The sequence below is a fragment of the Rhineura floridana genome, chromosome 1 (genome assembly GCF_030035675.1).
Source record: "Rhineura floridana isolate rRhiFlo1 chromosome 1, rRhiFlo1.hap2, whole genome shotgun sequence".
Classification (NCBI taxonomy): domain Eukaryota; kingdom Metazoa; phylum Chordata; class Lepidosauria; order Squamata; family Rhineuridae; genus Rhineura; species Rhineura floridana.
This window is the reverse complement of record NC_084480.1, coordinates 213,455,710-213,483,331: the sequence shown is the minus strand read 5'-3', so window position 1 is coordinate 213,483,331 and position 27,622 is coordinate 213,455,710. Positions and strand designations below refer to the sequence as shown.

General features: G+C 41.4%; 1 protein-coding gene across 8 annotated transcripts in view; it reads right to left on the bottom strand.

Moving 5' to 3' along the window:
- The window catches only part of PHACTR1 (phosphatase and actin regulator 1), a 394,372-nt gene that overhangs the window by 60,895 nt on the left and 305,855 nt on the right, over positions 1 to 27,622 (bottom strand). For 7 of the 8 annotated variants that reach the window (XM_061592136.1, XM_061592119.1, XM_061592115.1 and 4 more), the window contains exons 4-8: positions 23,193 to 23,360; positions 19,848 to 20,054; positions 12,852 to 13,176; positions 1,732 to 1,937; positions 310 to 466 (exon numbers count right to left, since the gene is read on the bottom strand). In XM_061592136.1, the coding sequence (XP_061448120.1) occupies positions 310 to 466; positions 1,732 to 1,937; positions 12,852 to 13,176; positions 19,848 to 20,054; positions 23,193 to 23,360 (1,063 nt within the window). The remainder of the gene's footprint in view (positions 1 to 309; positions 467 to 1,731; positions 1,938 to 12,851; positions 13,177 to 19,847; positions 20,055 to 23,192; positions 23,361 to 27,622) is intronic. The other variant, XM_061592151.1, reaches the window with a different exon arrangement.

The following is a 27,622-nucleotide window of genomic DNA, read 5'->3' as shown; positions in this document are numbered from 1 at the left end:
CAACTGAAAGGGAAGTGAGACTGGAACAGAAATCAAAGAAGAGAGCCTTGTTGTATCTTTTCAATTTAGGCTATTACTGCAGGAAGGAGTGAGGTGGAAGAACCATGCACACTTTCTTGAGCTCCTTGGAGGAAACTGAGGGGCGGGGAAATAAACATAGAAAACTCTCCTATTGAAAGCTGCAGCATTGAAAGTGCTGTTATTTGGCTGGGTGCTGCCCATTGTTAAGTCAAGAATAGAAAGCTGGCTTGCTCCAGTCACTTTCCCCATTTGCTGCTGGCCAAGAGCAGGGAATTCCATGGTTCTTACCTTGTGAGCTTTGTCCCAATTTGCTGCCTCAGCTCAAGCCTCTCTTCATCGGTCTGCATGGGTAGGATGTTCTTTTCCTCCAGTTCTCGCTTGGATGGCCGGTTGCTAAGTTTGATAGCTAAAGAATCTTTCCTGCAGACTTTCATTGCCAGGGAACCTTGGGTAGAAAGAAGCAGCTTTGGAGAACTGCACTTTAGATTTGAACCATGTTTTCTTCTATATTACCAGGATCGCAGCAACACACTTTTTTTTTGCTTTGTTTTAAAAAACCCTTCCTACTTGAAAAGATGGATGCTACTCTGTGTTTCAGACTAGAAACCCCTTTTAAAAAGCCTTTTCACTGCTTCAGTGTGCTCGTTATTAAGGCAAATGTTTCAGAGCTAACCATAAACTTGGCTGAAATGCAAATTATTAGTTTGTCCATAAGCTCTAGACAAGGGTTGTGGATGTAACAGTGGCTCTGGTCATAGCCAGGAAAAGTCTTGGTGCTGGGAATGATTGATGGACTGGAATCATTGGACATTAAGGGAGTCATATTGCTGCCTCTGAGCATCTTGATGCCTTTTGCCAACCCCACCAAGTCTGCCTACAACATTGTTAGTAGCAACAGCAGCAACAATAATCAATAGTAAATGAAGGGGAGGAGAGCCTTTATGCTCTATATTCCAGACCACTGAATGTGGTTTGGGGCACACTCATGCACAAGGATGTAGGATAAGTATATGCATCACCCATTACCAACAGACTACTGTAGGGGCTCCAGCACCCTTGCAGGCCCTATCAGTGAAGTCTGCCTTGGAACCCCCCTCCCTTTTCTGATGTTTGGATGACTGCTGTGGCGGCTTGGAACTGCCATTTAAATTTCCTGCAATGCCTTGGAGTATCCCTAATGTGCTGTTGCTGTGGAGCATTGTGGGAAGTGTAATCAGGAGCACCAAGACACCTTGATGCTCATCAGAGCATTGCTGCTGCTACTACTTGCACTCATTGCCCATCCACTAGGGCTCATCTAAAGGGCACCAACTTATGTGGCAGCCCAACATAGAACACTATGTTGGCAGTCCCCTCAGGCCAGGAGCCAGGACCAAATATATATGGGTGTGTATGGGTAGGTCAGTGGGAGTATGTGCAATTCAGAGCCTCAGCAATTTTCTTGCATATCCAAGCACCACAATTCCTATGGGTGAATTCTCAGAATTCATTTTTAAGATATTCTCATTATGTTTTGTCTTCCCACGCTTTCCCATTTTTTTTAGCACATGGGGACTACCAATTTGATCCCCAGAGAGTGCTTTCATAAGACCACCTTAAAAACAGTTGCATGAACCAGTAGTGGGACTGCCTCTGTGCAGTAGTGGCACCATTATTTCTTTGGTGCTACATGAAAAGAACAAATGCCAGTCAGGAGCATAAGACTCTTACTTGTAAATAATGAGCTTTCCTCATCTTCCTCTTCATCCTCATCCTCTTCCCTTGTGTAGAGGCATGATGAATCTTCATAGTCAGATTCATGAGGCACATTTTCTTTATTGTCATCGCATTCGATCACAACAGTTGGCACTTGTCTCATGTCTGAAAAGCCTCCAGGTCCAGTTTTTGGGATGCTGTCGCCCCCGTGCAAACCAGAGCTTTGGGGAAAAGAGAAAGGAATATTGGAATGACTTGCTTCCTAAGAATCAAAAGGCAATCCTTCATACTGGCATAACATTTTTAGAGGGGGGGGGAAGGGTTGGAAGCATCCTCGATGCATACAGCACAAAGGTTCTTTTTCCTCTCCTGGGATGAGCTCTGAAAATCCAGATTCACAAGTCTGCAGTGTGATTCAACTAAACCTGGATAAAATGTTACTATGAAGAGTACCAATTAGATAATGCCAATGGTGTCCTCAGTGTAGATGAAGAATAAACATATTGTACATATGCCACTTTTTAAAAGAAGTGAATGAACATACACGTGCCGCTTTAACAAAAAAGTGGGCAGCCCACTGGAAGTCTGAGGGAAGGAGCAAGGCTAATGACTGTGCAGATTTGACTTGTTTTTATTTATTTATTTATTTAAAATATTTCTATCCCGCCCTTCTACCCTATAATAGGGCACTCAGAGCGGCTTACAAAATTAAATCAAATACGTACATAATAAAATTGTAAACAATAATATCACAAAAACATTAAAATAAATTAAAATACATAAAATACAATTAAAATACATAAAATACAATATATATATATACACACACACACATACATATATATAGGAAGTAGTACTAAAGGGGACTACAAGGGTAAAAATTAATGTGGAAGGCATAAAATCATAAAATCAGTGTCAGGCTCTACCTTCAGTCCCTCCCAAAGGCTCTCTGGAAAAAGATCGTTTTCAGAAGTCTCCGGAAAACCATCACGGAGGGAGCAGAGCGGACTTTTTGTGGTAGGGTGTTCCAAAGCTTGGGGGCCACAGCTGAAAAAGCTCTCTCCTGCGTGCTTGTCAGTCTAACGTCTTTCACTCCAGGCACACAGAGGAGACCAGAGGCAGATGATCTTAAGTCCCAGGCAGGTACATATGGGGGTAACCGGTCCCTCAGGTACATTGGTCCAAGCCCATTTACGGCTTTAAAGGTCAGAACCAGCACTTTGAATTGGGCCTGGAAGCAAATTGGGAGCTAGTGGAGTCAATAAAGCACAGGGGTGATATGCTCCCTGCGCCCTGTTGTTTCTGCATATGTCTCTCCTACCAACTGCAAAGCTGGGTTCACATCATGGGTGAAGAACCCACTGTGACTGCTCTTTAAGTAGTATGTGTGTGTGCTTGTCCTCATAAAATATAAATAGATTTATCTCTTAGATTCTCCACTGAGTTTCACAGAACAAGCAGTAAAAATACACAGCCTATAACTAATTACACACAAGCCGTTGGGACAAATACACAGAGCAGAAAAGAAAATCACTATTAGCAAATGTAAAAAATCAAAAGTAAGTACTAAATATATACACACCTACAAGCTTCCTAAAACTAAGCTGCCTTGCATTTCTTTCTAAGCACCACAACATGGCCAACATGGGCCTCCTTGAGCAAATAATTCCAAGAGTACCACCAAGGGGGCTCTGTTATGTTCTCCACAGATTTTATCTCTATAATGAAAGAAATCCTAAGAAGGACCTGCTAACCTCAACAGACAAGCAAGACTATAAATGCTTGAGAATGGAAATAGGAATTCAAAGAAATCCACAACTCATGGTGCATGGACTTCCATGTACAGTTCATTTCTTTCTTCAGGGAGTTCCCTACTAGACAGAGAGGCATAGATGCAAAGGGGGAGCTATAACAAATGAAAAGCAGCCCTATAACGTATTATAACATTCTCCAATTTAAGCTAACTTCTACTGGGTGACAGTTCAAATTTTTTATGTAAATTAGTAGTATAGAGGTTTAGAAAACCATTGTGGGCCCTCAACCCATGCAAAAAAAACCCCACACACATACAGGGGGAGGCACATAGAGTTGTGGGGGATGGGTGGGCCAAGATCAGGGAGTAAGCAAGTAAAGCAATGCAACAAGGATACATTAGTGGGTCTAAGACTACCCACTTTTGTCAGTTTGCGGTGTAAGATATACAAAGATGCTGCATTTGCACAATCCCTATTAAATTTCTACATGATTTACACAGGGGAATTACCAGTGGATTCTGCCCTTTGGGAATAAAACACTCTACACATTATCTATTTGTTATATTGTTATCATGGATAAAGACCAAAGAAATGATGAAATTTTAAAAGGGGTAGGCCTAGAAGTAGGCATTGTGAGAGCAGGGGCACAGCATATAAATTCAGAAGAGCAAAATTACCACAGGCCTAACCACAAGTGCCAAAGACACTTGAAGAGAGACACTGCTTACAAGTGCCTGTACGCTAATGCTAGGAGCCTCCGAACCAAGATGGGAGAACTGGAGTGCTTGGTCTTAGAGAAGAGCATTGATATAGTGAGCATAACCGAGACCTGGTGGAATGGAGAAAACCAGTGGGATACGGTTATCCCTGGATATAAACTATATCGGAAGGACAGGGAAGGACATGTTGGTGGCGGAGTCGCTCTATACGTGAAAGAAGGCATTGAATCCAGCAAGCTCGAAACCCCAAAAGAGGCAGACTCCTCCACAGAATCGTTGTGGGTGGTGATACCGTGCCCCAGGAGGGACTTAATACTGGGAACGATCTATCGTCCCCCTGATCAAAATGCTCAGGGAGACCTTGAGATGAGATATGAAATTGAGGAAGCACCCAAACTAGGAAATGTGGTAGTAATGGGTGACTTCAACTACCCGGACATAGACTGGCTGCATATGTGTTCCAGTCATGACAAAGAAGCAAAGTTTCTAGATATTCTAAATGACTATTCCCTAGATCAGTTGGTCATGGAACCGACCAGAGGGACGGCAACCCTGGACTTAATCCTCAGTGGGGACCGGGACCTGGTGCGAGATGTAAGTGTTGTTGAACCGATTGGGAGCAGTGACCACAGTGCTATTAAATTAAACATACATGTAACTGGCCAATTGCCAAGAAAATCCAACACGGTCACACTTGACTTCAAAAGAGGAAACTTCACAAAAATGAGGGGATTGGTAAAAAGAAAGCTGAAAAACAAAGTCCAGAGGGTCACATCACTCGAAAATGCTTGGAAGTTGTTTAAAAACACTATATTAGAAGCTCAACTGGAGTGCATACCACAGATCAGAAAAGGTACCGCCAGGGCCAAGAAGATGCCAGCATGGTTAACGAGCAAAGTCAAGGAAGCTCTTAGAGGCAAAAAGTCTTCCTTCAGAAAATGGAAGTCTTGACCGAATGAGGAAAATAAAAAAGAATACAAACTCTGGCAAAAGAAATGCAAGAAGACAATAAGGGATGCTAAATAAGAATTTGAGGAGCACATTGCTAAGAACATAAAAACCAACAACAAAAAAATCTATAAATACATTCAAAGCAGGAGACCATCTAGGGAGACAATTGGACCCTTGGATGATAAGGGAGTCAAAGGTGTACTAAAGAACGATAAGGAGATTGCAGAGAAGCTAAATGAATTCTTTGCATCTGTCTTCACAGTGGAAGATATAGGGCAGATCCCTGAACCTGAACTAACATTTGCAGGAAGGGATTCTGAGGAACTAAGACAAATAGTGGTAACGAGAGAGGAAGTTCTAGGCTTAATGGACAATATAAAAACTGACAAATCACCGGGCCCGGATGGCATCCACCCGAGAGTTCTCAAAGAACTCAAAGGTGAAATTGCTGATCTGCTAACTAAAATATGTAACTTGTCCCTCGGGTCCTCCTCCGTGCCTGAGGACTGGAAAGTGGCAAATGTAACGCCAATCTTCAAAAAGGGATCCAGAGGGGATCCCGGAAATTACAGGCCAGTTAGCTTAACTTCTGTCCCTGGAAAACTGGTAGAAAGTATGATTAAAGCTAGATTAACTAAGCACATAGAAGAACAAGCCTTGCTGAAGCAGAGCCAGCATGGCTTCTGCAAGGGAAAGTCCTGTCTCAGTAACCTATTAGAATTCTTTGAGAGTGTCAACAAGCATATAGATAGAGGTGATCCAGTGGACATAGTGTACTTAGACTTTCAAAAAGCATTTGACAAGGTACCTCACCAAAGGCTTCTGAGGAAGCTTAGCAGTCATGGAATAAGAGGAGAGGTCCTCTTGTGGAGAAGGAATTGGTTAAGAAGCAGAAAGCAGAGAGTAGGAATAAACGGACAGTTCTCCCAATGGAGGGCTGTAGAAAGTGGAGTCCCTCAAGGATCGGTATTGGGACCTGTACTTTTCAACTTGTTCATTAATGACCTAGAATTAGGAGTGAGCAGTGAAGTGGCCAAGTTTGCTGACGACACTAAATTGTTCAGGGTTGTTAAAACAAAAAGGGATTGCGAAGAGCTCCAAAAAGATCTCTCCAAACTGAGTGAATGGGCGGAAAAATGGCAAATGCAATTCAATATAAACAAGTGTAAAATGATGCATATTGGAGCAAAAAATCTTAATTTCACATATACGCTCATGGGGTCTGAACTGGCGGTGACCAACCAGGAGAGAGACCTCGGGGTTGTAGTGGACAGCACGATGAAAATGTCGACCCAGTGTGCGGCAGCTGTGAAAAAGGCAAATTCCATGCTAGCGATAATTAGGAAAGGTATTGAAAATAAAACAGCCGATATCATAATGCTGTTGTATAAATCTATGGTGCGGCCGCATTTGGAATACTGTGTACAGTTCTGGTCGCCTCATCTCAAAAAGGATATTCTAGAGTTGGAAAAGGTTCAGAAGAGGGCAACCAGAATGATCAAGGGGATGGAGCGACTCCCTTACGAGGAAAGGTTGCAGCATTTGGGGCTTTTTAGTTTAGAGAAAAGGCGGGTCAGAGGAGACATGATAGAAGTGTATAAAATTATGCATGGCATTGAGAAAGTGGATAGAGAAAAGTTCTTCTCCCTCTCTCATAATACTAGAACTCGTGGACATTCAAAGAAGCTGAATGTTGGAAGATTCAGGACAGACAAAAGGAAGTACTTCTTTACTCAGCGCATAGTTAAACTATGGAATTTGCTCCCACAAGATGCAGTAATGGCCACCAGCTTGGATGGCTTTAAAAGAAGATTAGACAAATTCATGGAGGACAGGGCTATCAATGGCTACTAGCCATGATGGCTGTGCTCTGCCACCCTAGTCAGAGGCAGCATGCTTCTGAAAACCAGTTGCCGGAAGCCTCAGGAGGGGAGAGTGTTCTTGCACTCGGGTCCTGCTTGCGGGCTTCCCCCAGGCACCTGGTTGGCCACTGTGAGAACAGGATGCTGGACTAGATGGGCCACTGGCCTGATCCAGCAGGCTCTTCTTATGTTCTTATGTTCTTATGTTCTTACACTTCAAAGAAATACTTTTGTTAATGCTCTGTTTACACGTGTAGCATAATAGCAGGAATGGGATATTTATCATCGCTGGGCACATTGAAGAGAGGGAATGGGTGCCTAGAGATATTCAAATTTTGCACTACAAAGGATAAAAGACTGGTGAGGAATTGGGCTGGGAACATCTACATTTAATTTTAATTAAGTTTATACATTAAACTGGTGTTATCCAAAAAAGAAATTTTGGAACACGTCAGTCAAAATCCTCCTAATGATATACATATACGTAACACTCCCTTGAAACTTTCAATTAACTTTTCATTTATGGATATGCTTCAATAATTTATATTCAATTAGCTTTCTTTCATTCTTGTAACTTTTTTAAAAAAAATCAAAGCCTACCTTCCAATAAATCTGTACAATTCTTCAAGAGCTAATATAGAAAAGCAAGTACAGCATCTCCAAAATATGAAAGCATAGAGCAATGTTTAAAAAAAAGCCTGAGTGAAAGCAAAGTAGTTACAGTTCCGAAATCTATGTATTGATTACTAGATCAGGGGTGGAAAACCTGTGGCTCTCCAGATGCTGTTGGATGCCAAGTTTCATCAGCCCCATCCAGCATGTCCAATGGTCAGCGATGATAGGAGCTGTAGCCCAACACCTGGGGCACCAAATGGTGCTGACCCCAGATTAGGTTAAAGCTCAGTCAAGCTACTCTGGAATCAACACCCAACAATACAGGAAACATTCACTTGGAACAGACCTTGAATCTGTAAGCATACACATATTCTGGGCTATCACTAAAAATCTGCTCTCATCTAATCAGAAGCTACTTCAAGCATGAGATCATATCAAAAGTTGCAAATGAGAACTACATAGTAAGAGGAAATGTCTCATTTCTAAACTTTTCAGTAAGTCTGGGTATTTGGTACATGTGAACTAAATGTAAACTTTCTATCTAGCGAGGCTCAGACATTTTCATACATATAACCAGTAAAAGCATATTGTACTCTGCAAGCATACGTTCAGGCCACTGAAAATTTCTCTTCTTTCAATTCAAGGCTGGTTCAAGTGTGTCAAAGAGAAATTTCCACACCCCTCTCTTCCATCACATGTGTACAAATTCCCATTGTTCTAGGGTACAGCCTGAAGGTACATGAAGCTATGACTTTCTTGAAGCTGATCAGGTCTGGACCTGGTCAGTGGTTGGATGGTAGACCTCTTGTGAGCCACATATATACCACCTTGGGTTATATAACAGAAGAAGAATGTAATTTAATAATAATAAATAGCATCATGTGGTGGCTTTGCTGTTTGCTAAGAGTGCTAGCCTCCGTTATGAGGTACATTTCATACCTCTAGGGACAGACATAAACATATATTGTTTGCAGACTTCTCTGGCAATCAGATGACCTTGCATCACATGCTTGACAAATTTCAGCCTTCCATCATTTTTTAATCTATAAGCCTGATATTTGAAGAAGCAAGTTAGAGCCTCCGAAAGCTTATGGCCAATTAATAAAATGACTTTTCAATCCTTAGCTGTTTTGATCCCTTATAAATGAGGTCTGGGCATCTTTACAAGTATATTATATATGTATGCAGTGCAATCCCATGCATGTTTACTCAAAAACAAGTCCAAATGTCTTCAATGGGGCTTACTCTCTAGTAAGTGTGTTGAGGATTACCGCCATATAACTTTACATGGTTTATATATGTAGCAATAAAGTATTTATATGCCACATTTTCCACAGATACACCTGTGCTCAAAGTAGTTCACATAAAAAACAAATACTCTAGATACAGTAATACAATAATGGTACATAATAAGTATAATATCACTACAACACAAACATACAAACAATTAACAGTTCATTTAGCATTAAAATGTACGTGAGCATAAAGCTAACCAATAGGCCAAGTAAAAATATCCAGTAACTTCATATCCAACATATTTTACCAGATCTATTGGTGAGGTTTATGCTCACTTAAATTTATATATTTAAATATATATATATATATTTAAGGTACATGCATATAATATAGGCATGTGTTGTTTCAAGACATCTCCACTGAAGTGGTTGCTACAAAAGCTGCAATATAGCTCCTTCAGGTGTAATTTTTCTTTTGAGACAAACAGAACTAAAAACAGCAATGCTGTCAAAAACATCCAGAAGAGAGGCTGCTTGGTGTAACCAGTCTCTTAAAAATGAAACACATCTCTTCCGAAAATCTACACTAATCTCCCTACAGACATTAGCACATTTGCCAAAAAAGAGACTGTCTCAACAAAATACCTTAAAAATGTATCAGGATGTGTTGGTTTTGTAGATGGTTTGTCCACATGCATTATGAAAAGAGCAGGCACTTTTTCAGGAGGAAACAGCCATCAGCTTCGTCATCTCCTGAGGACTGCAGAAGTTAACAAACATCCTTTTGACAGTGAGTGCAACTGAAATCATTGGCATATTATTCTGGTACAAAGCTTACTGCTTCGGACTTATGGGAAATAGACAGGGGTTAGGTCCATTTGTGCTTCACCCCTATTCCTTAGTACTGCATCAATGAAATCCAATTTCTGCAGTGTGAAATGAATTTGCATACAGTTGCTAATTTTGCATATTTTTGCATTGCATCCAAAACTAAGGTTCTAGAAAAATATTTACTTATTAGTAATTTTTGTTTACAAGAAAAGAGTGCTGCGGGGGGATGAAGGAAGAAGAAAGTTGGGCAAGGCTAACCAGGTCAGATGGACATGGCATATTAGCTATTAAACCAGCATAACTGTATATATATAGAGGGAATTAGAGCTCCATTTCCTAACTTTCAGCACGCTTGCCCTCAACCCTTGATTTGATTTCTAAGTGTTTAACCAGACACTGCTCACATTGTTCCAATCTCTCCTCTGAATCCACGAGGGTGAGATCAATGGTCTTTCATTTTAAATGAATAACATCTGAAATTATCTTGTTTGCTGAATGCCAAATTCCCCATAAACATGCAACAGACTTCCTGCTATACCACTCGTAGCTGATGGCCACTGGGACAGGTAAGGCGGAAGGCAGGGAAGCCACAGTAGGTGGAGTAGGAGCCAATGACAGGCAGAGCCAACTAATTCTGGTTTTGTCCACATCCTCATTCCTGTTGGCTTCTATAGGGGCACCACTGCGACTGATGAGAGGAAGCTGATAGGAAGCGCCACCCCTGGATGTAAGTAAGAAGGCAGGCAGGTGGGAGCAGTGTGAGGACAGACTCATGTTGGTGGGGCAGTGCCCCACTCACCCTAATGGACCAGTCTCCACTCTGCTGTAGTCTGCTCCCAAGATGCACTGATATTTGTTGTGCAAGACTTCCCAACAAACTATAAGTGCACAACCTGAATTGGGGGTATGTGACTGAATCCCTCCCCAAAATAGCAATATTTTCAAATTTGGGGTGATTAGGTATAATGGAATCTAATTCCAATACCTAATAATTTATGCTTATTAAGAAGGACAGTAGGAGCAATAGCCAGAACCTGACGTTTTAACAACAAAGAGCAATTATGCAGTCTTGATGTCTGCCATAACAATTTCCGTGCAGCATGAGTCAACATATGTCTACTCAAATGTAAGCCCCACTGACTTCAATGGGACTTCCTCCCAGGTAAGGGTCGATAGGGCTGAAACCTTAGCGTCTCATATAAGGTTGCAGTATTGATTCCACTCAGCAGATTTGCAGAAGTCTGTGTTCAATGCTTAACATTTGGTTTTCTTAATTAAGAAGAGAATGTACTTGACAAGTGTGCAATCTTGCAAAACAAAAGACTCCAAAAGCACAAAGCACAATCTAATTATCTACTGGTCTAGTGCCACTTGTGTAGTAAATATAGTGACTGCAGTTGACCACAGAAGACTGCAAATTACTGTGGGCTGATTAAACCAGGCAGCCACTACACAGTTGTTGAAGCCAGGTGCATGAAGGTGTCCTTCACCATGGACATATTGCAGCAGATCCAACATCCATCTTTTTCCTAATCATGTTGCTTCATTTTAAAAAGTTGTACCTGCACAGATTAAAAAGATCCTGAGCCTGACCAAGATCCTGAGCCGAACCAACCTCATTTAAAATCTGCTATAATTATTGCAATCATTATCACTATCTGTTTACCCTGCCCTTCTCCCTGTGGGAGCTGCCGGACGCTAAGATCATGAGGAGATGTAGCCTTTGATCTTGCAAACGGACTATCACCCACATTGGCTTTTAGTGGAAAGACTTATATCAGGAGCTTCCATTTGAAATTACATCTTTTGGACTATACAGGCGAGAAGCCCTATTAGTGAATTCTAGTTGCCTCTACCTTATCGTTCAGTCTTTATTGTTTAGCTTTGATGTTTTGATGTTCTGATGCCCTTATTGTTTTTGATGCTCTGATGTTTTATATGTTTTTGCCTTGTATGTTGCTCAGAGTGGCTGAGTATTCCAGCCAGATGGGCGACTAATAAATCAAATAAATAATAAATAAATAATAATAATATCTCCATCACTACTAAATAAATATAGTGAAAAAAATGAGGACACTAACAGCAACTGTATCATCAGCATTATGCCTAAATCACTAGAATGGATAAACAAAATATTTTTTTAAAATCTGTGAAACTGGTGCATGCAACGATAAGAAGTACAAAGCATTTGATGATGAAATAATTCCAGTTTGTAGCAATGGAGGTAAATGGATTAATATCAAATAGTTGTCAACGAAATTGGTTCCTAAATTACTACATCATGTCATTTACAAAAAGCTATTATCTCAGAGACAATGGGAATTGTCTGATTTGTACAGAGCCTACAGTGTTCGTGCTTCTGGCTTTTTTTAGAAAAACAACCCTTCATTGAATATTTAGCCAGGAAACAGAGATAAGGATAATAATAATGGTTGCAACTGAGAATAATGGAATAGATGGCTGTTTTCTGATCACTGAGAGGGGGGAAAATCTGTGTAAAAATGGGAGGCACACTTCCCTCATAGACCCTCAGTTTACTTTTAAAGTATGTTAACAATTTCTACCTGCCCTCAGAGAGGCCCAGCTCCTATGTTTCTGCAACAGTTATTGTTTTGGATGCACCTTCTCTGAGGACAGGTGACAGGAAGCTGCGTTCTACCGAGTTGTATCATAGGTCCATTAACTCAGTATTATCTATGGTAACAGGCAGAGTTTCTCCAGGGTTCCAGATGTTGCCTGGCAATGCTGGAGAATGAATCTGGGACCTTCTGCATGCAAAGCATGTGGTCCACAACTGTGATGTTGCTGCATCCGTGCATTGCAAAGAGATGGCCGAATTACCCCCAGCTAGTGGAGGCTGAAGGAAGCAAGGCCAAAACGGCGAATCATGTAGAGATGCAGCCTCCTGCATGGGTGGGCATTTTGGGCTCAAAAGAAGAGCCTTGCTGGACCAGAACAATGGGCCATCTAGTCCAACATACTGCTTCCCACCGTGGCCAACCCAGTGTCTCTAGCATGCCCCCAAATGTAAGGCTTGAAGGCAACAGCCCTCTCACAAGAGACTTTAATGTTTTAATTCATTTGTTTCCCCCACACACATTTTCTCACAGCTTACAGCTTTGGGGTGTGAAGAGAAGAAAAAGAATACAATCCAAAATGCCCCGTTACCTTTCTAGCTTCTGCATGGTCATGGCTAGTGTCTTATTCAACTCCTCAATCATGCGACACCCTGAAGGGTGCATGGGTAACGTGCTGGATCCAGAAGGCAAATGTGGACTGTGGCTGCCGTACTGATGCTGGTGCGCTGCTAACTGTGACGGTAGGACTGTGTGGTGATGTGAAGCCAATGGTTGCTGGGCGCTCTTTTGCGTGGAATACGGTGCAAGGGAGAGGTCTGGTCCCCCTAAAGGCATGCAAATCATGACTTTCTTTGGAGGTAGCGGAGGCGACAGTTTGACTGGCATGCAAGGCAGTTTCACAGGCGCGCCAGGATCTAGAAAATAAAAGTTTGAGAAATTCAGACATGAGTACTCGGGGAGGGGAGAGGGGTGGGGAAGGGAAGGCACTTAGGTCTCCTTCACAAACAGCATGGGAGTCTTTTCTCTCCCATCACAAGAATCTAAAAAGAGCCCTGCTGGTTCACACCAAAGGCCCACTGGTCCAGCGTCCTGTTTCCCATAATGGCCAACCAGATGCCTATGAGAAGACTGCAAGCAAGACCTGAGCACAAACAGCACTCTCCCGTTCATGATCCCCAACAACTGGGATTCAGAGGTATGCTGTCTCTGATCCTGGAGGGAGTACACAGCCAGTTTGTGTAGTATCCATTCATAGCCTATTCCTCCATGCATGTGTTGAATCCTTTTTAAAAGCCAAGTTGGTGGCTATCACCACATTTTCTTGTATATACCGTAGTTTAACTATTAGCTATTTGAAGAAGTACTTTTGTTTGTATGTCCTGCCTCTCCCAACATGCAGTTCATTGGATGACTCCAGGTTCTAATATTATCAGAGGGGGAGAAACACAACTGTCTATATGTTTTGTCTACATCATGTATAATTTTATACACCTTTATCTGTTCCCCCTTTACTGACCTTTTTTTCTAAACCAAAAACAAACAGATAAACAACAACCCCCAAACACTATAATATTTCCTCACATGAGAGTTGCTCCAGGTCCCTGATAATTTTGGATGCCCTTTTTTGAACATATTGCAGCTAAAGTATATAAAAGAAAATACCACCAACAGGTGGATGGATCCATTCATCCTTTCACATTCAAGTAACACCCATAAGTCAGATCCATCCAGGTGTTGTGATATTCTCACACATACTGCAGCTGTGCCTCAAGAAGGAATATTACAAATTATGACAAAGTTTTTTTAAAAAGAACATACTGCAGTCACATGATAGGTAAGTCAGATCAGTTCAGTGCCAGCCTTTCTCTTGTGATCATCACCAGCAATTATAGTACCCAGTATGAATTCACTCACAAAGACCAATATTTGAAATATTAGAATTCACAATATTACTGCTGTGATTAGATGTTTTCATATTTAAAGACTGCTAGCCATTACGCTTTGAAATGGCAGAGAGTGTAACCTATGTTTCTTTAAACCAATTCCATCTTTCTTTCGAGCTTTCCCTCTTCAAAGAGTTTGTGAGCAACCAATAAATTCTCTCAATAGCTCTATAAGCTAGGTTTGATGAACCAGGATGATACAGCATGTAATTTGGATGAAAGGGACTGGGAAGATTCTGGGTTATAATCTCCACCCAACCAAGAAGCTCACTAGACGGCCTTGGGCATAGTCTCATCACTGCTACAACAGTAAAGGCGGATGTGCTTATCTACTCAAAAACAGACCATTAAGACTGGAGGATAAAGAGGGAAACAGAGGGCAGAGATTTGTCAAAGGCCATAAAATAAAGTTTGCCTCCTGTCATGTCCATCCACTAGCTCTTGTGAGGACTACTACTTGAAATGGAGATCTGTTTGGCCTCATACGTAGTCTGTTTTTTCCCCTCTGATAAACATTCTATCTCCAGTTTAGTTTTAAGCTGTTGGCTTAGATCAGTTTCTTGGTATTTTTTATAAAAAGGTTGTATGAATTGACATATTATTATGTATTTACTTATTGACACTCTGTTTATTTGCAATTGTTTCTATTATGTTTTTGAATTGTATTTGTTGCTCTTCATTTGATTTGTTGATATGTTGCAAGATGCTTTAGGCACAATATTCTGGAAAAGTGGCATACAAATAAAATATGATGTGTATATAAGCACATCCACCTTTACTGTTGTACCAGTGATGGGAAGATGATGATGATGATGATGATGATGATGATGATGAAGGGGTGAAGGGTTATTTCCTCCTGCTCAACATGCCATGGACGTTATTCTGATTAGGTTCCCTGGTTGTTATTTTGAAAGTAAAGAAAAAGAGACATATTAAATGAATCCATATGTTTAACATCATCACATCACAATTTACCAGTGATGGCTGGAAACCATAACCAGGGGAAAGTGCTGTTGTGCTCTGATCTTGCTTTGTAGCCACTTTGAGAATAGGATGCCGCATGGCCCTTTTTCAGCCTAGATTAATGAGCTATATTAGGAAGATGTTGAGTTCTTCACCATTTATCCAGGTCTGGATTTATCATGCCAATATGAATGTTTTATAAACAAAATCTTTCATGTGCTGGATTTGGACCTGTTGTAGGATGCTAGATAATGGCTTCACCATGTAGACATAAGGTTGCATTGTAGTGCTAAGTCAACTATTACGTCAGTGCAAGGATATCTCTTTGTGTAACAGAACATTCTCCCCCTGTTCTCCCCCGTGCACCACTTAAACTTCTTCTGGGGTTTTCCCCAGCCCTCCAGAGCAGATTTGGAGATAGCATGGGATGCGTGTGATGGTAGGGAAGAGGGGAGAAATCTCCTTGTGCTAGCTGAAGTCATTCCACTAGCATAAGAATTTCGCTGAATACCGCCCAGACAAATGATTCCTTGATATATATATATTTTAAGTGTCAGCATGGATTGAAAATGATTGTGCAAATCAGTCTTTAATCCTATGCAGACTAGGACTTTGGATCGATTGAACATTTATTTATTTATTTTAACATTTTCATAACACTCTTCCTCAGATCCCAGGGCAGAATATAATATAGATAATGAATTCATTAAAATCTAACACAATACAATAAAAACACTAACATTGCCAATCATAATAAAAGGCAGCAGTTAAAAATTATGAAATCGGCTGAGATTAAAATGCCTGGGTAAATAAAAATATCTTAATTTGGTGCTGAAAATATTGTGAAGTAGACACACCTCCACATCCCAAACACCACAGTTTTGCCAAGTATTCAGAAACTGGAATGTCTGGAGAAGCCGAACACATTCTAAACTCTTCATAAAATACTGTTTAGGAGAGGAGAGGTGGGGGGGAACTCTATTTTTGTACTTAAACAGATTAAAATACACACATTTAAAAAAACAAGATGAAACCTCAGAAGAATTTCTATAACGCATTCTTTGGAAACATGCATCAAGTGAAACTCCTTCTGCACTCATGTTTCTCATACTGTTGCTTCTGCTATTCAATAGCAAATCATCATCCTTCATCCCTATTAGTCATGCCCAGTGCGTCTTAAATTTCTTCTCACAAAACCTTCAGCACGCAAGCACACGCACACGCACACACACATACACCAGATACTGCAGCTATATTGAAAACTGAAGGTCTTCATTTCGATTGTGAGAATCCTTATTATATGAATTCCTTCAAACAGGACCCAAGTACGCCTCTGGAGAAATTAGTAATGGAATAAGCTTAATTTGCTTTCGGTTTGGAAAGGATGATTTATTAGAACGGGGATTGCTCATTTCCAGAGACTATGCAAATCTAATAAAATCCCCAGAGGACACCGGAAAGAATCTTAGAAATATATGTCTTTTGACCCTTATGCCCGCATTCTATGCATGCTTGTTCAGAAATAAATGCTTTTTATTTCATTGAGACCTGAGGCCAAATTACAACTCAGCCACAGGTACAATTAGGCACTTCAAAGCATCCTCAGGAGGGCACAAGACACAACAGAGAAATAGCAGAAAGTTGTTGCTACCCGTGAGGTTCTAGATCTTTGTTCGCTAGTTAAATACAGATCAAGAACACTGGTAGGTGTAAAGTGCCTGGTAAAGAGCAGGAGTTTCAAGAGAAAAGTAGTGGGGGGGGAGGGTTAAGAATCCCACCCCCCCATTTCATCCCCTCCCAAGGACAGTTTACAGTAGAGAAGTAGATGTTGAGCTAACACTGCACGGTAAGATGGGCTCTTATTTCTAGACTGCGTTGGATTTCCACAGCACCAAGGGCAATTATCTCATCAGCCTAACCATGCCCTGTGATTAGCTCTATAATCCTAGCTTTGTCCTCTAATGATAGAAGGGGAAGAGCTGTAGCGCAGGGAAGTCCTTTGCATGTGGGAAGTCCCAGGTTTAATCCCTGGCATCTCCAGATAGGGCTGGGGATATTCCCCAGCTGAAACCCTGGACAGCTGCCACCAGTCAGTGTGGACAACAATGAGCTAGATGGGCCAATGATCTGACTCGGTATAAGGACGTTTCCTTTGTTCCTGTGACATGCACAACTACGGTGTGCATCCATAGGTAAACACCTGTGGCATTCAAAAATGGCCTTCTCCCAAGGCAAGGGGAATGGGTAATGCAAACTTGGCTGCAGGGTACTCAAGTTTTTGTGAAAACTTCAGGGTTTTTTTCTCATTGCTTAATATTGCAAACAGGTCATCAGTAATTTTTAAAAAAAACGTAAAGTAAGTTTTTAAGGGTAAACCTGGAATAAACGGGGAGGGGGAAATGTGGGCTGACATTTTAATGGCAACAATGTCAAGTAGACAGTTTGATGCCAATGACATCACTGCAAGCATGAGGTACACAGATCCCACAGCAACATATCCATCATAAAGCAGCCTGGCAATTGCTTTAAAATGTGAGATGGATCAGCCTCCTCCTGCTTTCCAACAGAAAAAAAGAGAGAAATCCAATTGAGAGGTCTCCTGCTGGTTGCTAGAAGGGACAGGAAAGTTCTCCCCTAAAATTTCCCGCTAATGAAACCCGTGTTGTGAGAAAACAGAATAAACCCCCTCCCTTTCATAACTTTTGCGCTTCCATGGAGAGGCACGAAGGGTCTCTCTCCAATTCACAGGGAGGACTCCCGTGATACTCACCGCACTGTATTTCCACCCTGACTTAATTTGTACCGTGAGAACACACAGCAGTGTGACACAAGGCAGGAAGGCAAGAATCCCATGCCAGCAGTCCCAGCATCGTCAGTTTCATTCACTTGCTAATATCATTTCCTTCATTATGGTGCATGGGGAAATATTGCATCAAGGGTCCAGATAGTGCACAAACGAGGCATGCAGGAGAGAAAGGATACATAAGAAGAGCCTGCTGGATCAGGCCAGCAGTCCATCTATCCAACATCCTGTTCTCACAGTTGTCAACTTGATGCCTATGGGAAGCCCACAAGAAGAACATGAGTGCAAGAGCACTGTCTCCTCCTGTAGTTTCCAGAAACTGGTAGTGCATGTCTTGGGTGCTCTAGCAACATGTTCCCTTTCTTCCTAGCCCACCTTTCTCAAAATTTTTAGGGTTTTTCACCCTAAGTGCACACCTAAGATATTTTAAGTGTATACCTAAGTTTGGATGCCACAAACACATGTTTGTCAACATCTTTCAGGTATCCCATCAGGCAGCAGGGATTCATTATAGCTCTCTGTCAAGTCTGCTCTCAGTGACAAACATGTGCTTACCCAGTCTATGAAATCTCCCTTAGCATTTGTGACTACGTCAAAGGCCTTGCAAAAATTAAGATAATTGTTTATAACTAATGTGTTTCACTGCTTCGTGTGATCACTTCATCACAAACATGGCCAAAAATCCTAAAAAAGATTATAGTCTCTAAGGTGTGAAATGACCCATATTTTAACATTTGTTTTAGTTGCTTCTTTATTCCCACAAAGAAAGTCAGGACACACAAAATAGTTAGATAGGAAGAAGGAATCAACAAAGTCTCCCCTTTCCTCAAAGATGCAATGTAGGAAGGTTCCTTGGTAAATTATGTAAGCCAGGATTTGCAGCTGCAAACAGCCACAAAGAACCAGCAGTGGAAGATCACCGTCTGTGGAAGCAGTAAAGACAAATAAGAATGGTGAGAAGTGAAGTGGGTGTGCATGGAGGACACTATGACAATTGATGCAAGTCATAAAGGGACCTAAAGCTAATTTAATCAGGTATTAGTGCTGTGCCCTACCAGCTCAGGGAATTCTGGGGGCATTGTAGATTGTTTCTGCAGCCCTGGTACAGAGGACTAGTTAGCTGCAGCCCAAGGATGTTATTATAAAAACTATGAAGCAGAGTAGATGGTGCAGAAAACTGTGAAAGAGTGATATAAAAGAAACATCTGCACCAGGATGGTCTAAGGAACAGATTAGAAGAATGTTAGAGAAGACAGGACAGTAAAGGTGGCAATAATGAGCATACTCACCCACCCACCCACACGCACGGACAGACACGCATGCACGCACACAGAGCAATCAAGTCCAAAATGGAATACTACAAACACTCATTTTCTGTATGACCAGTTGCAATACTCACATGGCAACAAATATGCTAGTGATTGATCCATGTAGGCCTAAATGGAATGAGGGGACTATTTATACGACAGACATAGTCACTTCTTTTTTCTAGGCAACATTGGGTACTGTAGTTCCATATCTTGGGGGTTTGTAAGGAGATTCTCAGCATGCTCATCACAATTCCTGGGATTCTTTGTGGGGAAGCCCATGGACACTTAAACTGGTGTAAAGCAGTTATGTCTAGATAGGCCCAAGTTGTCCGTGGAATGAAACCCAATAAATAATTCCATTCCATATTCTATCGAAGACTGAGAACCTTGTTCTGTTGTAACAGTAAAATCAGTGACACAGGTATATTAGTGAGAGATGTGAAAACAACTACAAGAGCTTATACAGTAGCTTTATGGAGGAAAAAAATAATTCCGTCTAGAGACATGGGAAGGAGCGCACTTTTAAGGAAGGGGGCAGCACAAACCATTCTCAAACACTTACTTACCAGCTAAGTGGTTGGCAATCCTGGCAATGGGTTTAGGAGGCAGGGCAGGGGGCTGTTTGAGGAGGGAGAGCTGTTTCACTGGGGTGTCCTCATGGTCTCCAGAGAAAGCAGCAGATTTTTTAGGGAGAAGTAGCAAGACTGGTTTAGATGAAGGATCTTGAGATAGGAGGACTCCAGAGTCACTGGACGTGGGGCTCTCTTCAGACACTGGAGGACACAACCACATCATAGACGTAACAACGTTACAAGCAAAGCGACAGCAGATAGACAAGAAAAGCAGCAGAGCAATGCAGGTTTTAAAAAGATAACAAACAGTAGAGTTTGCTCAGATGTCACTATATACACAGAGAGAGCAAGAGAAGAAGAAGAAGAAGAAGAAATTCTCCACGAAGAGACTGAAAACAAACTCTGGCACTTTTACAACAGATGGTAGGACTTCTCCTACTGGCATGAAAGAGGACAAATTTATATGCTGCTTTTGCTCAACTTGTTCTACTGGATTTCCTCCAAATAGCTAATCACCATAACTCTTCAAACAAATTTGCAAGCAGACCTATAGGGTGCATCAACATTAAGCTCTCCACGGCCCAGTTGCTGTTCAGAAACATGGGTGTAACTAAGCATTTTTAATAGCGTATCTTTGGCCAGTAGTTTTCAACCTTTTTGAACAAAGGGAATCTTTCCCTCTCTGGCTTCTTTGCCAAGGAACCTGTGTGTCTGCCACGGACTTCCATATGTTGCAGAGGATTCTGGGGCAATCCTCAGGCACACTTCCCAGAGCGTGATCTAATCACTCCCCTATAGCAGTATGTCTCAGGGGAAGACCAGCAGAAATGGGCAAGTTTTCTTTCAGGATACTTATTTGCTGTTGCTTGTCTTCTCGCATTGAACTCCCTTTCAAAGAACCTGGATGAAGTAGCTGGATTTAAAAAAAAAAAAATGCTGGTGCTTTTTGCCACCAGGTTCCAAGAGTATTCAGTAGCTACCCGTTGTTAGTCTAACTTTGCTATTAAATAAATTTCAGATATATCATTTTATCCTAGCAATCAAGGAGATTGTGGTTGGTCATCGTTATCTGCAGTTGGAGCCTTAATTTCTCTTCTCTCTCTTGGTAGTCAGCTATTTCATCTCAGAGTAACCTTAAAACCATGTTAGAATCATTGCCCTGAATGAGGCAATAAGACCTGTTTAATAAGACCTGTCTTAGCACCTCCCTGCATTTTACAAAGAATAGGCATTCTGTGTTATTACATGGATTGCTTTACTAAGAATAAACCTCTGTCACAGAATTTGCATCTGTTCCATAAGCAAATAATTTTTTTTTAAAATACGCCTTTCACTTACATTGTACTTAGTTATTAGCTTATGCATGGCAAAATCTGACCATTATGTCATAAATGACAATGGCGAAAGATGGTGATGCCTGGGTGAGGGAAGAAGAGAGCGAGGGAAGCAGGCAGGCAGGCAAAGACAGCATCAGGGCCTCCTCCAATCGGACTGCTCCCTCCTCACCACAGGGCCAACAGACTCCAATGGATGGAGCCAACTTTACATTTTATATAATTTATTTGTTTTAGTATTTTAAAATGGTAAACCACCTTGGATGCCTTGGCAGAAAGGCAATATATAAACACAATCCATCCATCAATCTGCAGGCCCATATAAAAAAAATACTTATAATTTTGCAGTAACATACCCAGTTTCAAAGGAGGGTACTGTATTAATGTAATACCAAGAAAAAGTCACTATTAATGTTAAGCACCCTCACTAGATCAGTCCAAAGGCCCATCTAACCCAGATGCCTCTGGGAAGCCTATAAACAGGGCTTGAAAGCAATGGCCCTTTCTTGCTCTTGCTGTCCAGCCGCTGGTATTCAGTGCCAAAATGCCTTTGAAAAGGGAGGTTCCACATAGTCATCATGACTGTCATTGTTAGACCACTTCATGGAAGGGAGGCCTAATCCCCCTTTAAAGCTATCTAACAGAGCAATCCAAACCCAGGAGTGATGGCATGTGTTGGAATGGGGTAGCCACTGTTGCATCCACAGCCCTGTCACTCATGCCAGCTGGGGCAGAACGGGGGGGAGGAGGACAGGCAAAAGCTTGCAATTGGGACCAGATCAGGCCCGATGCTGAAGTGACGACAGTGGGGCTGGCTGGCGATCCATCAGATCCTAGGCTGGCTCAGACCATCACCCTGTGGGAAACCTACTGGTACTATGTCTTGCTGTGTGTGGCAGAACAGGGGTTTGGATTGCACCCTAAGCTAGTAGCCATCACCACATCTTATAGCAACAAATTCCATACATAAATTATGTACTGGATGAAGAAATAATTTCTTTTGTCTGTCCTGAATCTATTGCCAGTCAATTACATTGGATGACCCCGAGTTCTAGTGATATCATGGAAAGAAAGAGAAACTTTCTCTATTAACATTTTTTCACAGAACATATAATTGAATAAGCCTTTATCATAACCCCTCCGCTGCAACTTAGTCATTTTATTCTAATCTAAAAAGCTGTTTTAGGCTTTCCTCATTGGATGGTGCTCCCATGCTGATCATTTTGCTTGTTCTTTTCCGCCTCTTTTGTTATAATATCTTGTTTGAGTTGCAGTGATTAGAACTGCAGACAGTATCCCAAATATGGTTGCAACCACAGATTTGTGAAGGGCATTATATCGGCAGTTTTATTTTCAGACCCTTTCCTAATGATCCCTCGCATGAAATTTGCCTTTTTCACAGCTGCCGCACAGAGCTGACATTTTCACTAGCCTCTCCACCAGGACCTCAAGATTTATTGGCATAAATCAAGGCTTACAATATATAAGCAATTATTTTTAATTTAGTCAAAGGTATAAATACAAACCATCAGGAAAAAAGTAATGTATACTGTTTTGAGGCAAGTAAGTTTAACAGAAAAAAAGAATACCATGAAAGATTATGCATACCAAACTGGAACAACCACAAGTGTAGCAAACTAGCTCTCTATACTCATCACCTGTCCTGGAGATTTGCATTTGCCTAAGCCAGCCTTCCCCAGCCTGGTGACTTTAAGATGCTTTGGACTACAACTCCCATCAACCCTAGCCAGCACAGTCATTACAGCAGGGACTGATAGGAAATGTAGTCCAAAGCATCTGGAGGACACCAAGGTGGGAAAGGCTAATTAAACAATTATGTAATATAGATTTGATTACTAGATTGTATGGTATTTGCATTTCATATTCTAATTCCGGATGTTCTCCAGACCCAAAATACAGAACATCAGTCTCCGTATGTTATTAGTAAAGTACTAACGAGTCATCATCCTGTTGTATCTTGTGTAGCTTACTACACAAAGGTTACCTGTTCCATCCATGATCTCTGGAGTAGGGAGTACTTCATATGCACAGGAATCACCAGATGCTGAACACGGCTCCAGTTCAGATAGGATTGGGAGCGAAGCCTGGCTGGAACTCAGAGCCTGCCCATTCTCCAATGATCCTTCTTCATTTTGTATGGAAAACTCCCCATCTGGAAAAAAGCACAATAATAATATGAAATAAACAAAATAAGCCGAAGATTTCTCAGCAAGTAAGTAACCAGAAGAATGTGATTTCCCCCTCTCTCCACCCCCAGCAGTTCAGTTACCTTAACAATCACACATCTTAGAGACAGAGCCCTAATACACTATATTTACACCAGGCTTCCTCAACCTGGTGTCCTCTAGATGACTACAACTCCCATTATTCCTGACCATGTGCCATCTGGCTGGGGCTGATGGGAGTTGTAGTCTAAAACATCTGGAGGGCACTGGGTTGAGGCTACTTGATGTACACAGTTGTCCAGCCATATTCTGGCAGACCCAATATTATTTATTTTTACATTAATTGCATTTATATAGCTGCCCCATAACAGGTTCTCTGAACCTTTTCAGTTCAGATTGACAGATATTAAATGGGATCAGGTTCCTGGGTCTTCAGAAACATGGCATGGAGGTATCTTGGCATCCCTTGTTCGAAATGCACTTGGCGGATTTGGGACACATCCTGCCAAACGTCTTTGTTGTCATCATAGACTAGATTTTGGGGAGCAGTCCTACTTGGTCATCAGTCTCAGAATAATATAAATCACATATAATTTTTAATTAATGGTTTGTCCTTAGTGCTTGACACATTTCCTAAATAATCATTACTACAATATTACTTAAACCAGAACTACTGTCCCTATTTTGCAGCAGTGCCGATGGTTGAGGGTTGTCTGGGGCCCCCAATAAGGTTGCCACTTATCCATTGCCAAGATGGAGGACAAAAGAAAACAGATTTGCATAAAATGTCATATGCTAATTTTGTATGAATAGAACCTATACTATAGATGCATATTTAGAAATAATTGCTATAATTTAAATAGAAACACAGTGCATTTCACCATAGTGATCAGTGTGCTGTTAAGTGCCTCACTGTGAATGGGCAACATCAAGGCCCCTCCTGCCCCCCCTTCTTATGTTTCTTTACCTTTAAACTGGATTTGGACCAGATAGCCCTTCAAACAGAGGCTGTCTGTCACGCCCCGGACACAGGGAGAGTTAGATCAGGGAGAGGAGTCAGATGAGGACAAGAAAGCTGACTGTAGTGTGTAGTATGTCCAACACATTATGACTTTCACTCTTCTTCAGGGGCAAGCAAATCTTACACTATTGTACTCCACAGTCTTAGCAAACCCCAACATTATGTTTTTGATGTTTGTTGAAAACTTTTTTAAAAAAAATTGCAATTGTATGCTGCTTTGTGGAGAAAGTTCCTCATAAACAAACTATGAATCTGATCCTTCGGGGGCGTGTGACCTCCATCTGGAACAGGCTGAACACCACATATATGGGCAGAAGAACCACCTAATAACAGTGTCTTGTCTGAATTGAGCTTCAGTCTCTTAGCCATTACCACAGTTAGGCACTGGTTTAACACATTCATAGCTACACCTGCATAAGGTGAAAAGGAAAGATAGAACTGCATGCCAGAGCTCCAGAACTCCAGAAGACCCCACTCAGTGGCTTCATGTAGATGTGAATAGCATGGAGGATAAGATCAACCCTATAGAACTCCACATTGAAGGCTCCACAGGGCTGAACAATACCTCCCAGCACCACTTCCTGGAACCAGCACTCCAAGGAGGACCAGCTCAGACAGCCACACCAGAAGGGTACCAGTTGTATCAAACCCATCAGAGATCAGGCAGGGTCACACACACCCTGGATCTCTCCCAACAATGGCTATCATACAGGGCAACCAAGGCAGTCTCAGTGCCAAATCTGGGCCTAAACTCTGACTGAAATGGATTCAGAAAATCAGTTTTCCGCAAGTCTTCAAAAACTTTTGAAATCACAAGAACAATGGATTTCTGTTATTAAGACACAGATCTTATGCATAATTTTATTCCCTTGCACTCAATATTGTAATTTTGAAGCAGATTGTATATATATCTACACACTCATGAAGGGTAGATAAAAGACAGAAACACACATTTCACATTTAATATAAGGCTAGTAATACTGAGTTCAAGGTTGCAAACCTATACATGCTTATGTGGGAGAAGTCCCATTGAACTAAACACTGAGATATCCTGTACTGAATTATATTACTTGCTGGTTGCTATAATCTCTTTGCAAAGTGTTCACATTTTGTACTTGCCATTTTTTTGGTGGGATGGGGATTCTTTAACATCAACCTGTACTATTTTGTAGAGGAGTATTTGCAAAAAAATAACTTCTAGGGAGTGCCTGATCTCAGACAAACCCACCACAGGAACGATACATCCTCATTGCTAGGAACAAGGAAGGGCACACTGTGGAAAAACTAGAAAATGAAAGAGAAGCAGGAACAATGCACTTAAGGGGTGAGGAAAATCAGCAGTTCTTTAGGAACCCAGAGATTCTTATTGCCTGGTGTCCAAACAATTCACTCACCAATCACAGCTCTGACTTCACTCAATGGATAAAAACCCTGAAAGGTGGGAGTAACCAGGCTGGCTCATTGCACAGAAATCAGAAGGATACCTACTTCATAAATTCTAGAAGGGCTATAGACTTACTTTTTTTTTCAATGGAAGCTCAGTGTCTGAGGCCTCGGATGGATGTTGGCCTGGTACATCAGTACCCACTGTATCCACCTCTCAGTAGTCCTGCCCACCAGTTTTGCTGTAAGCCCTCTTCAAGAATTTTTGCCTGGCTAGTGGAGGATGGATAATTTTATGTATGGGTGTAGAAATCTCTGAATTTTGTTTGGCTAGAATGTGGCCTATTGTACAAATGTAAGAGTCAGATCCATTGCTTGTGCCCACTTTTACCTATGGCCCCACCCACTTTTGCCTCTGACCATGCCCCAAATTGGCATGCAGCCCTTGGAAGGTTTCCCATGGGGGAATGTGACCCTTGAGGTGAAAATGTTTTGCCACCTCTATTGTAGATGAAATCTGACCACAATCATTTTAAAGGTTTTCATTTGACTGAACCATTTTTGTAGCAAGATTTATCTTCCCATTTATCAAATATGGTTTAAAATACTGACATTACTGCCACGAAGGACAGAGGGTAAGTAACATTCTGATACACCAGACAAAAATGTACGCTATCAAAAGTGAATATGATAAAAATACACTTTCAAATATCACTATGAAACCACTAATTTATTTTGCCTATGGACAATGGTGACAAATATTTTTGAAGATACCTAAAGGCAAAGCATTCTTTTGTCCTTTAAGGATCCTTGAGAAGGTAGAATCTCCTACCTATTTTTTTCTAGAGCTATTCTGAATACAAGCTCTTAGTTTTTCTGGTTATTAGTTACGGATTTGGAGAGGATTATAGAGATGGAAGAGAGCCAATGTGGTGCAGTGGTTAAGGTGCTAGACTACGACCTGGGAGACCAGGGTCCAAATCCCCACACAGCCATGAAGCTCACTGGGTGACCTTGGGCCAGTCACTGCCTCTCAGCCTCAGAGGGAGGCAATGGTAAACTACTTACCATGAAAACCCTATAGGGTCGTCATAAGTTGGGATCGACTTGAAGGGTGTCCATATAGAGAGAGATGGAATGGGATAGCAAAATTATAATATGCAGAAATCTGTCCTGTGAGTTTTCTGGTTCTCAGTGGAATAAAAAAAGAAAGGCAATATTTATAATTATGGGGTTTAGCTTGCTGTTCTTTATACCAGGCTTTCTCTGACTCACTAGAACAGGACCCTGGTTTTTATTCTTTAGAATCTCTTCAGTTCCTGTTTTTAGCGAGGCACAGGTTCTGCAGCACTCCCTTTTTTATTGTTAGTTCCCATTGTACAGAACCGAGCGTCAGTAGAACTGAGGTTTTGATGTTATGCTCCAAGTCCTGTCTATGGTCTTTCAAAACGAGAACATTTCTGTCTTTCCCTTGGCAACGAGAATGACACACTACTTCTAATCATTTAAAATCTCAGCATTAAATAGAAAATCTTTGATGTAGGAGTTATGCAGGATTATTACAATATATAAGGGTGCCATGCCCAACTCTACCTCACTCAAAGTAAAGAATGTAAAAGCTGTTCATTAACAGCATAGCAACAGATCAAAGGTTTTGCTACAGCGGGCATTTGTGAAGCCAAGTATATCTGGGTCTGAATTAATTATAGACATCCCTGACAGCCTACATATATATTTATAGAGGAGGACCAAAAGCTGTTCAGAATTAACAGAATACAAGTGAAAGCTCAAACCGTGGTTAAAAATACATTCAGAATTGAATGGTGTCATTGATTTAAAGCTGGA